Source organism: Perissodus microlepis, chromosome 9 (assembly GCF_051167445.1).
Source record: "Perissodus microlepis isolate ML-2025 ecotype Zambia chromosome 9, ASM5116744v1, whole genome shotgun sequence".
NCBI lineage: Eukaryota > Metazoa > Chordata > Actinopteri > Cichliformes > Cichlidae > Perissodus > Perissodus microlepis.
Genome location: NC_140469.1, coordinates 12086623 through 12099763, shown reverse-complemented (window position 1 = coordinate 12099763; position 13141 = coordinate 12086623). Strand labels below are relative to the sequence as shown.

The following is a 13141-nucleotide window of genomic DNA, read 5'->3' as shown; positions in this document are numbered from 1 at the left end:
GTGACAAGGCTGACATGATGATCTATAAGTTTCTTTCAGATTACCAAAAACCTTTCACCACGTTCCAAGCCCTAGCAACGCCTTAGACCTGATTGTGTAACGCACGTAGGACAGATGACAGATACTCTCCTAATTCAAAACAAATTAATTATCAGCGTTCCTCAAAAATGAAATATAAACAAAGATGTGGTATCTTGAGTCCTATCTCTTGACAGAGATAATCACACTTCCATAATCACCACAACACTTATGCATCTGGGCCACTAAGAAAACAATTACATTATCTGTCAATCTCTTAAGTCTATTTTCACAGTGGGGTTGTTTTTTTTTTTCTTTTTGCTTTCTCTGTTTCCCCAACAGCAAACCGTTCATCGACTAGGTGGGAAAAGAAGTGTGGGAATTTAAAAACAATGCCGGTGGCCTAAATAAGAAAGTGACAGAAAATATCTTAATCCTCCGAATAAAGGGATAAGTCCAAGACTTTAAGTGGTCTGACACTGGAGGGTTTAAGCCATCGGGGCTACGCAGAGGGAATCTGCGGGTTACCTTTACTCCCTACAGCCCTGGAGCCTTCACACCATAAGTGTGCTATTTTAAATGGAACACCCCACTGTACTCCCTCCCCCATCCACCCTTCCATCTCGTATTACCCGTGCCATCTTCAAGGTATAATGCATGTCACTACTTGCTTTTCGCTTTGTGCTATTTTTAAGAGCGTAGCGTCTGTTTGTTGTCATAGCGTACAACATTAAGGGACACCAGCCTGGGAAAACCAGTCCAGGAGATGCTTCTGACAGAAACACGCTAGTTAAATCTGATTTACAGGCCTTGGCACACTCAGGAAAGGTTTGGAGTGGATGATGAGTCCTTTTGCAATATGCTTTGATGACACGGGTGTGAAGAACAAACATATCAAAACTAAGATAATGAGCAAACAGCTTCTGGCCCAGATTTCACAAAAGCATTAAAACTACAATTAAAATATAGTATTATGTCCCATGCATGCCTGTTGAAATGGTTGGTTTCATCACTTGGCCACTGTGCCACATACTATCAGCAATTCAGAGGACAGGCTGTGATATTGAAATGAAACATCCTTCATCCCTGCGAGATAAAAATCCCACACGTCCGCCCGCTGCCTTCCCCTGTTTTTCTGTATTATACTTTTGTAATTGGAGGTGCCATAATGAAATCAATTCAGTCGGGATAACAGATTTCACATCATGTTACCGGTTTCCTTTAGAAGGGGCCGCTACGTGAAGACGTCTAAAAATATTCCTCTTTCATGCATCATCAATATCTTCATTACATGAAAGATGGACGTCAGATTGTATTTGCTGTTTCTGCGCGATGCCAGTTGACAGGGTAGCATCTCGCCTGTGTCTGCGACACACTGCGTTTACAGGGATTCGGAGAGCATTTTTTGTACAACACAGTGAAGTTGCGATAAAGCTGGAAGTGCTTTTGTGGAGAAGCATGAGATGCGTTTGCTAAGACATCATCTTTCTCTCTGCGTTTTAACTCCAAATCTTGTATAAAAGCACTGAATTGGATCTTTTTCAGTGATAGTAAACAAAGACTTTGGCTGAATAAATATATATATTTACTCTGTGTGCATGAGCAACCAGTGGTTTCACACAGGAAACACGCAGTTTATTTGCAGTGGAGTATACTTTAGTTTAAGATCTCAAACAGAGAGCTGAGTGATAACAGACTTTCATGACACATTTAGCCCAACAGGATAAATGTTATTTCAGCCAAGCTCGAACATTTATCAGCCCAAACTCTTGACTGAGCACCTTTTTTTTTTTTTTTCAATGAATTCAAACTTTTCCCACATGTACAGCAAAATATACCACTGCTCTAAATAGCATCCACTGAGGAAACGTGATTCAACTTCAGATAATTTCACACTTCACACCTCACAGCGACGGCCAAAATTATCTCTGGTTTCGAACAAAACTATGTGAGGCTCCATATTTTCGTATTAGTAGAAGCAGGGAACACAATGCACTTGTACATTTTGATGCAAGTCTAGCCCACATTTGGTAATGGGGTGAGAGAGCAATACAATTGATTCGGTTTTTCGTCTTTAGGCAATGTACCATTTTCCCTAGATACACACTACAAAGTGAATTCCAACTGTGCTCTGGGACACAGTGGTGAGACATGGGGATGTCCACAGGCATAGGCCTTAAGTCACATTGTGTGATCCTCGCCATAGCTCTACTGTAAACACCTACTTTAAGTCTTGTTCTAATTACTATCAGGCGAATGCTAGGAGTCATCACTATCACTGCTTGTTGACATGTGCAAACTATATTGAATAAAAGTCAACGAATGTTGTAAATGCACACCTAATTTACCTATACACAAATGTGAAATGTCAGGTTTTTATGTTAGGGTATTTCCTTTCCTTTCCTTTCCTTTCCTTTCCTTTCCTTTCCTTTGCTCCTGCCTCCACTGCTCCATCTGTGCACTCCTTATGAAAGGGAATAGTTGAGCAGGCCTGACAAAGGGCGGCACATAGGAGGCAGAGGTGCTGAGGGAAGCTGAGCACCGCTGAAAGGGATTCCTATCTGTTTGCGTGTCTTTGGTGTGTTAGTGAGGGGGAAAAAAGAGAGAGCACTTGTGTATATGTTGGCAATTGTATGCGTGTGTGTGCCAGTTTGAATACTACATTTCCCTACCTTTAATGTTTATTGCATGGCTGTCATGATGGAAATAAGCTTCTGAATAGTATGCAACAGAAAGAGGAGGAAGGATTTGCATCGTTATTCAAAGTGATTGTCATAACCTCCAAATCGACTGAACAAAGTCAACACCTTTGTTCTGTTTCAGTAATCTTGCTTTATGTGGTCACCTGTGCATGAACGTTCTTATCCAGCCTGAAAGTGTGATGTAAAATTAATGAGAAAAAAAGAGATTACAATGCTTTCATTGGAGGAAATCGGAGTAATGAACTCACATAATTACATACTTGAGTAATAGTATCAGTGTCTAAAAAAAAAAAAAAAAAAGAAATGGTGAAGAAAACTTCAGATAGTCATGTACAGTGTGTATGATCCTCCTCTTATGAAAACAGATCACAACTGACTGGACCTGGCTCCTGTCCTCCGTGTCTGTCTGACCGAGCGCGTCTGGCTCTCTCCATGCTGCCATCTGAGCTGGGCCTGCCGTTGCTGCGGCAACAACAACAACTGCATAGTAGCTGGCATGGCTCCGTTCAGCAGCTCGGCCTCATTATACTGCTGCTGGCTTTGATGTGGTTTCTGAGGCTCTACCTGCATTACTGCAGCCAGTGGCTCTACCTCCAGGCCATAGCAGTTCCTGTCAACAAGTGAGTTTGCTTCCTTTGATATTGCCCTGCACACACACGCATGCATGGAAGAGGATCGCATGAATACACACACAGACGCGCAAAACTTTTCAAGCGCACACATTGCTGCTGACATAAATCCATTAATAAAAACAGAGGACTGACACATACCAGATAATAGTAGCATATTACCATACTGTAAATTCATTAGCATGGCCACACATAACACGACCTGTATGTAGGCTCACACACATGCGGTGTACAGTTATGGGAAAATACGATGTGGAGAGGACAACAAGCTGAGAGGATGAGGATGTGCTGTGTATGTCTTGGAGTGTGTGTTGGCAAATGCAGGCTTGATACACCCAGATCATCTGTTTGGAATCCCCCCATTAACATTTTAACAAGACTTTCTCAATATTAACAAACCATTGCTGGGGGAGTTTGCTCACCACACAGCTTTAAGTCCCAAAAGGCTACATTATTTGGAAGGAATTTATTGTTATTATTTGGTACGCAGCATTGATAATAAACAGCAATAAGATGCCACAGAACTGTTAAATCACATTGGAATAGCATATGGTGCTGATTTAATTCATCACAATAAAAGGGCTGGCTGCAAACATGCATACAACCAGGTTTTTATTACAATAACTCAGGGGCGCAAACATCATGGAAAGTGATGGAGGAGAGCGCAGGAAGAAAAAAAAATGTGGCTGAGTGAAAAAAAAAGGAAAAAAGAATGGACTGAGGGGGCGGATAGAAAACAAAAATGTGAAAACAGAGGGGGTCAACGCTGGATGACAACTTCCACATGTCCAAATCTGCTGCTCTCCCTCCAAGCATTTCTCTCTCCATGCAATGGTCAGAGCTGGTGATGCCCATTGAGAGGGAGGGAGAGAGAGACTAAGTGACAGTCAGAGCGGTTAGCATGATGACAGGCATACCTCACTTCACCCTTATATCTCACACTCGTTCCTTTTTCTTTCTTTCTACGTCTGTGTCTGTTTGTTTTTGCATTCTCCCTTCCCATAATCCATCCCGGGACATCATCGGACTGCAAAGAGTCCCCAAGAGCAAAAGTCCCTGGCCTTCGGTGTTTCTACAGTCATCTATGAGTGCTTCATTTCTTCTCTTCTTTTCTTTTACTCACTCAAGTTACAAAGCAGTAATACACTGGTCTAAGGTACTAAACATCTTGTGTTCAGAATATCCTGAATTATAAGTAAACATATACTGTAGGCATAAGCAGTATAATATTTTTGTGCTTATTAAATATGTTTTTCAATGTAATCTGTTAAGAGAGCAATCGGAAGTAGAGTGTAGCATAAATCACATTCTTCAAGGACAGAAAAAGTATGTCAAAGTTGTACTAAACTAAATCTACTTTAATTATAGCACAAAATGTATCTTATTTTGTGCCAAAATAATAGGAAGCATTTGAGAGAGATCTTAAGATTTTTACTTATAATTTTGTCTGGAAATATAAAAAATAACACATCAAAGTCTCATGTCTTTACCGGTCATCCAGAGAGGTAATCTCTGTTCTCTGAAATGACTTTTTGGGGCTTGAATCTCTTGAGAGATTTGCTTCAGATGAAACACCAATGGACCTCTACTGTCAGATTAATGGACAGAATCTGAGAGATGCTTGACTCTTGGAGCAAATCAGATGGAAATTAATGAGAGAAAACTGGACCCCTCCTCTCCCACCACTGGCTCTACCTCCTCCTGACTGATGGGAAGATTAAGGAACTCATGAGGCTTGCTGTAAATGGGGAGTTTAACGTACAACAGGCTTGGATAAGCTCTGCCATGTATCGGCAAAGGTGGTAATACTCTTACTTTCAGTGTCCTTTGCATCTTTAGTGTCTTTTATGATAGTAATAGGTATAAAGGTTTCCTTAACAACAGTCAGTCATAATGCCATCAAAGTCATTTGAGTGAATTAGCCACAAATACTATAACACAGTATATGGAGTTGCTGGAAACAGCTGCCCTTGAGCTGTAAAGCATCACAAACACAAATATGGTACACATATATTGACACTTTCCTCTCATACCAGATTCCACTTCCACGCACACACGGTGGACCTCGTGTACCAGAGTTCTTTACTCCACACCCGGGAGGAGTTGGCAATGGTGGTGGTGGGTCCCCTGACCTTGAACGCAATAACGTTCCTGCTGGTTCTGATCAGATGGGGCTGTCAACAGATATTTGGCTCACTCCCTTCCTTCACGTCAAAGTTTATCATGGCTCAGGGAGTGTGGACAGTCCTCGACCCCCTGGCAGTCTTTGCAGTGGACGCCATCCTCGGGGTAAGTCACTTAAAAATAACTTGGACACTTGTGCACTTTAAATAGGAGTTCACTTTATCTTGGCAAAGTGACTTTAGATTACAAAAAAAAAGAGTGCAGAGAGGGTGAGAAGCAAAATGTGCAAGGTTGGATGGGTGTCTTTTTTGGCAGCGGGTTGGATGTGTAAGGTGACTGAAATGGATTGGACATTTCTTGCTGCAGTTTCATGTAGGCAGCAACTTAAACGTAAAAAGGGAGAGAAAACGTTGTTATATTTTGACTTTTGAAATATGTGAAAGAAAATCTGTGAACTGTCTTGTGATCTTCATTTAGAAAAAGAGATTTTCTGCATCCACAGTTATAGGAAACTACTTATTATTTATTTTCAATCCTTGTCTCCTTAGCGCCTCTCCTACAGCCCTGACACACCAGTGGGGGATGCTGCCAAGCTTTATTGGCACTTCTATCAAGCTGACAAATCAGGTGCAGCGGGGGTGATCATCACTCTCTTCCTCTATGCTGTCATTTTTCTCCTTTCCATCACCATCCTCTCCATGTACCTGCTCAGGTGAGCTACACAGTTAGAATACCAAATATAGCAAGAAAACAATTACATTATCTTAAACACAAAATGTTTTGAAGCAACTGGCATTAACATTAAAATAATCTCAAATTTTCTTCTTATTTTAGAGATAAAATGAATGTATTTTTGAATGTTAATTTGTTTCTGTTTTAGGTATGCTCCTAGTATATAATATGTACAATAAACTTATTTAATACTTGCTGGCTTGGTTTAAGTCAACCATCTACAAGAACTTTGTTTTGAATCTGAAAACAAGTTATATCACTTGTTAATGCCAGTTGTATCTGTGGCATTAAATACAAAGTATCTTTATGAGACACCCACAAATAAGTCTGCCTTAAATTCTGTTTCAGGGGCCACATGTAGGTCAATCTGATCTCAAGTGAGCTGGGACAATAAAACCACTGCAGTAAAACCTATAACACCCCCACAACCCACAGCACACAAATGCACAAGCAGCCCTTAATCGTCCAAACCTTACCTCCTCCCCATTTAGTAAAAAAGAACGATGACATTTTGAAATTGGTTTCTTTGGGTCTCAGTCACACCGGCCTAGAGACAGGTCAGTGATCTCCTGACAACCTCTATTTTCGAGGGAAACATTGTTAACAAGTGGTTAAGAAGTGGTTGCTAAAGTTTCTGCATTAAAAATCTCTTTATGATTGCTTCGGTTGCTAGTAATCACACGGCTAAAATACAGCTAGCAACTAGCTGTGGCCACCTATAGTTGGAAGTCAGCTACCTGCCTACAAACACTGGCCAACTGCTCCTCGAGGAGTAGTGAAACTTGATTGCAACTTGCAAACTGCAGGTGGAAACAGCAATCTGCTAGCAACAAAACAATCATAAAGATGTTTCTTGTGTAGGACTGTATACCTCTTCTTGAACAGCAACTTCCAGCAACCACTTGCTAACCGGAAATACACATTTTTCTTTAAGGACTAGAGGTTGACAGGGGTTGCTGGCTAGTCTCCAGGCCTGCGAGGCTCATTACATGTGCATTACACATCAAAGTAGCTGTGTAAAGGGACAAAACCCTCACATACAAAATGCTTTTGCACTAAAGAAAAATTCACGAGTCTTGAGATCTAGAAATATATTTAACTTTCTATACATTTCCACTCATGTGTAGTAATGCTGGCAGGCATCACCACGTTGATGTGTTTTAAATTATTGATGACTTCTCTACTATCAGGCCATCCAGTGGGCCGTACTGAAACCTGTTGTGGGCAAGTTTGGTATATAGGAGCACTCCTGTAGACTGCTACAGGCTCTGAACAGGAAGATATTTTCTTAAATGCACCGACACTCACCAACCTGCTATCCGGTCGTTAAGTCTGACGTCACCAGCCGTGTCTGGGCCTAAACTCCGCTGCAGGTCCATATATCAAACGATCACTATGGCATTACTGAGAGTTGAAAAACTGTCTAAAGTCTTTCATCTTTAATAAAATGATCAGCGTTCTGCTCTACCAGGTGTAACAATTGAGTTTAACATCCAGGCATCCATGAAAACGGAATTTATGACATTTAACAGAGTTAGAAGTTAGCAGGAGGTTAGCTCGCTAGCTTCTATCTAAATACAATATAGCATGTCCTGACTGCGGGGTTTTGGAAACAAATTAAAACGTACAGCTCTGTTATCACTTCCAACATAAATGAAGACAGAAAACTAAACAGCAGTGACGTTTGTAGGGTTACTGAAGTTTGGCTAGCTGGTATATAATGATGTGCTACGTGACCGCTAGCGACACAGCTATGTTAGCATAATAGAAACAAGCTACCTTTTTTTCCACTTGATAAAAGTTAACGTGAGTGTTCTCGGTGGTCAGGAACAAATGTAATCGCATGGCAGGATGCTGTAAAAGGACCAAACTTCAGCCAGGAGAACAACTGAGATAATCCATCCACAATACGAGGTTAGTCATTCATATACTGCTGCATGGGCTGGGCTGTAGTTACATCCTAAGGTTTTAAAAACTGAGCTTAAATAAATGATTAGCGGTAATAAAAGCCGAGGGAGGTCAACAGTGATCACTGACTGCTTTAGGAGCTTTTTGAGATTAAATAGAAGAAAATACAAAACATTAAACATGTTAACAACACAAAAGCCATATTAAACGCAGACTACTTTAGGCCCGGAAGTAGGATTCGTCACGTCATCACTTAACGACCGGATAGTATAGCACCAGTTAATAATAATACAGTATATCTAAATCTTACTATCCTGCTTGTTCCACCCTTCATCAAGTATTTATTCACCTTTTCTGTCCACAAAAAAAACTGTAAACAAAAAAAATCAAAAATATAAACAAATGTTGATGTAATTTATTTTGAATTATAGTTGCAGGGAATTGCTGATGGAGTTATGCATCAAAGGCTCACATACACAAGCATACACAAACTTATTAAACACAGAATCAGGAATATACACACGCACCACACAGCTAGATTGCCTGAACATACCATTCGCTGCAATTCACTGGAAAATGGAAATCATTTCTAATTCAAAAGTTAGATGTGTTTTGATATAGCGTGAATATGGAACCCCCTTACTTTATCCGATTAGGCTGGGTGTTTTGCATGGTTGGGATCACTGCAGGTTTCATACATATTGAAAAGGACGGCGTGCGGATGGTGATGAACACACATACTCTATCTTAATGCACTGTGTGTTCCACTCATGTCTTGCAGATTGAGGTCAGCCATGTTGAAACATTTGGTTACTAGCCTGCATTGTGATTTGGCAACTATGGCTTTTTCATGTCATCTATAGACCTTTTGCTGATTAGTTCGAAAGCCCAGGCAAAACAAACACTGCTCTTTCTCAAACATTCAAAGGCATTTGATTTGACAGACTTTTTGCAATATAGGACTCACTTTAAAGGCAGGCAGGTGATAAATTACTGAATAGTGTAACTCAGTATTCATCCAAGGTGTGTTCTCTCACTCTAACATACGACCAAATTCCATTAATAGCTTAAAATGTAAGAAAACGCCTATTGAATTAATCAGTTTGAGATTGGCAGCCAAGGAGATGGTGCCATCTAATTTCAGTGAGCGAGACGCTTATCGGGATCAGACTAAATGGACAATATTAAAACAGCAGCCGGGAATAATGACTTCTGCCACTCAGCAGCCACACGGGTTTGTATTGAATGTAGGCCACGAGGCTGAAGCAAGGCTGATAATTTTATGGGTTACAATTTCCTATTGGCTACAAGGAAGGGGCTCTGACACAGACCATGACCTATTTCTAAAAAATATGCTCCAGGCCGTATGTATAGATAGAATGGACTGTTATCCTTTTTTCTTAATTACATTTAGGAAGCTTTTATTCACTGCCTGCAAAAATACACGTAAAATACCTCTGTATTCTTTGACCCTTTATGGAAACCAAAATGAGCAGCTTGAAAAGTATAAAGTATTTCAGTTACTGCAAGTGTCTACTTCATCAGTTTCTTTATCAGTTTTCCTTCTTCATTAGAAGAGGTTTGTAAGTTTGTTTTCGATGGAACAAGATAAGAAGGTATCTTTGTTTGCACTGAATCCTTCTGTTCCATTAAATTTAGTTTGATAGGATCCTTTAAAATAAATCACACATTCTGTAAATTGAGAAATACCATTTAAGCTACTTTTGACTGCTCCTTTGTTCACAAAGGGTTTCCACAGTGGGTATCGCTGCATGTTTGATTGAGCAGTTTTCACACTGAATGCCTTTCTTGATGCAACCCCAAAGGGATTTGTGTCACTTCCCATCTTTTGCTTGCTAGGCAAATGTGTAAACCACTACACTACGGAGCAACCAAAGTGAGAAAAACCTTTGGGTGAGATAATACTAACGTATACGTTAGAAAGACAAATCATTTGTGTTTTATTCTCTGACCCTTTCATCCACTGACATCAACCCGTGAACCTTGTGCTTAAACAAAGACCTGCCATGAGCCTTGTCATCCAGATCACAACCTACATGGTAAAGAATTACTTAAATTCAGGCCTTTTCCACACCAAAGAAATTAGCCCGTTTTGAAGCTCGGAGATGCAAAGATGGTGAATTCCTCCAAGAGAGAAACCGCATAAATGAATGAGAAGCACAATTCAAGTGTAGGATTAAAATGAATGCATGCTATTCCTGTGTCTGAGGTCAAGATTCTACAAACATCCCACTCCCAAGAGCAATGGGGAATGATGTTGAGTTCAAAGCTCTGTACCAGCTTCTTGTGTAAATCCTAGCCTCCTTGATGTTGGTTTCATTTGAGAGTTGATTACCCTCTGACAGGCTAGAATCTCTGTGGAAGGGCACAAGGTCTGTTGGTTTTGATGGTCAGCCAAGACATTTGTTTACAGACATGGTGTTTCTTTTTAGGGGTTGGCTGCATGTGGCAAACGAAAAATAGCATTTTGGTGATGCGTACTGATGTGGAGGTATGAATCAATATGGCTTCTGCTGGGCAGAAAATTTTCTTGTGACTCAAGCCGGGCTCTCCAGATGCATCTGCAACCAGCACGTCCACTGTATCTGCCATCTTTGAAGCACAGCATTAACACTGAAGAACATCCCAGGATCCGACTCCCACACATTAATATTTGTGCAACCATGCAGACACCCAGCCAAACTCAGACATTTCTACACTCAGCTTGTGTCCACAAAATACTTCCCACTCACAGGCCAATTTGTTTGATTCCTTTTGCTGTTTCAATTGATGTATTAGACTTTTATAGAGCATCCAACCCAGCTGTCAGAATAAAAAGTTGGCCCTGTGCATTTCTGCAAGCTGCAGATCCACACAACGTCTGTGTTCTGGAACCAAAAATAGGTTTCATATGAACTTTTCTAGGTATGTGTGAATAAAGGTGATGTTTCAAATGCTCTTGGAACTTTTGAGGGCATATACTGCAGTAACCTATGAAATAACAAACATATATATTTAATTACGCACCACAATTGACATGTTTCTGCAACAGTGGAAACATTTTTTTTGTTCACCATCCTCCAGCCTCCATTTCTCATAGGTGCACTTGTTTACAACCAGCGACCATGATTTAATGAACGCAATTAATATTCTTAATAACAAACTAAGAAAAAAAAAAAAGATTGGTTCTTGGTGGCAATGAAACAAGCAACATGTTCTCATACGTCAGTGGTAAAGCAGGTTAATTGCCAGTGACTCCTAAATTGATATACATACGTGTTTGTAGAAATAACATAAATGAGTATTTTCACTCATTAGTTGTGTTTGTGTTATAATGCTTCAGTAAAGTCTGATGATTTAAGGCGTAAATCTGAGTAAAAAGTCTTTGTTGCTTTTGCACATTTGCCAGTAAAGGTTTCTAGGCTGCATCAGTCAGGTTCTTGTATTTCTCTGTGTGTTTAGTCTCATAATGGCAATTCAAAGTGTAATTCTTAAACACAGCAATGTGCTCGACAAAAACTAAGGACATAGCTTTACTGACTTCAGTAAATAAATACTTAGAAGTCCGTGGCCTGTCAAAAACTCCACATTCAGTCTGCATCAGTCATTCTTTTTTTTTTTTGCCGTGATCTGACATTTCTCATCACTGTCTGCTCCAGTGCATTTACAGTGAAGCTATATCCCCTTGCAGACATGTATGCACATACATAGAGAAATCCTCTTCAAAACATTTCCAATAAAAAAGAGTGTTTAATGGGTGAAATAGGAAAAACAACATGATGCATGTATTTACATTTGAATCCGATTGACCAAACATGGGCTGGTCAGGGACAACCAAAGGGCCAGATGTGGCTTTACAATGGCTAGGTCTGTGGTGGGCAGTACAGTTACCGCTGTATACTTTATCGGTCATCATTCATCCCCTGTCATTGGGAAGTTCCCATTCCCTTCTGTGTTTCTTTAATATCTGCTGTATTTGCAGGCTAAGTACCCTCATATAGCAAGCATATTCTCATGTGCTCAAAGAGCTTCTTATCAGTCTTGAGTTGCCACCAGCAATTAAAAAATTATAACGCTAAAATGTAGATATGAAGCCATATTTTTTGTATCAGGAATGCAGTGCAGTATTTTATTACAAAAGGCTGTGTTTAGTCAAAAACGTTGTTGCTCCGTCTTACATTTCTGAATCTTTTCTTTTTTCTCACCACACACCTTCCAGACTCCACAATGATGGTCGCATGCTGGATGTCTTTCAGCGACTCACCGCCAGGGAGGGGGTGTACTTCCTGCCTCAAGACCTTGAGCTGTCCAATCAGGAACTGAGCTACATTGTCAAGAAAGCAGAGCAGTGGAGAGGGTTCAATGGAGAGAGGCGCAAGGTAAATACATTATTGGTCTCCTTTGCTGTCTCTAAATAAATTGCATTGTAATTAAACCAATAGTGACCTGTTGGGCTAATGATACTAGTCTTTTCAATTAACCTGGTCAAAGGGGAGGAATTAACTGTGGTGTTTGTAACCAATAAGGTCTTCTGCCGTGGTGCAGGTGCTCAATGAAAGTGCTGAGCTGGGTGAGATCAGTGAGGCACTAACACAAGCATTTATAGGCAGCCAAGATAACACAGGGCTAGCATTCACTGGTCACTTTAAAGGAGATATTACATCCGAGAGGATGTATAGAATAGGTTCATTTTATATCATTAAATTTTCTTTAGTTACATTTGAGAAAGCTGAGAATTCATCTCAGAGGTCTTTAGCTCCGTTCTAATTAGTACAAGATAATTACCAAAACAGAAACTCAGCTAACAGGCAGCCTGATTAGTCTGTGGAAACCAATTTTCGAAGATATTTCATTAAAGAGAGACTGCTCAATCAACACACACAGTGGAATGCGTGTGTGAGATATAGTGGGCATTCCCTTATTGCGGACATTTCGAAATCATCTAAGGCAGCTGAAATAAATGCTTGTCCCCATGAAATTACTATCACGAGGGAGAGGATGACGCATGTGGCCCAGCCCCGTGTAGGT

The 13141-nt window shown here is 40.4% G+C and overlaps 1 protein-coding gene across 1 annotated transcript in view; it reads left to right on the top strand.

Moving 5' to 3' along the window:
• The window catches only part of ofcc1 (orofacial cleft 1 candidate 1), a 139725-nt gene that overhangs the window by 101246 nt on the left and 25338 nt on the right, over positions 1-13141 (top strand). Inside the window, exons 17-20 of the mRNA XM_084939934.1 lie at positions 3086-3340; positions 5386-5638; positions 6022-6185; positions 12333-12492. Coding sequence (XP_084796060.1) covers positions 3086-3340; positions 5386-5638; positions 6022-6185; positions 12333-12492 — 832 coding nt within the window. The remainder of the gene's footprint in view (positions 1-3085; positions 3341-5385; positions 5639-6021; positions 6186-12332; positions 12493-13141) is intronic.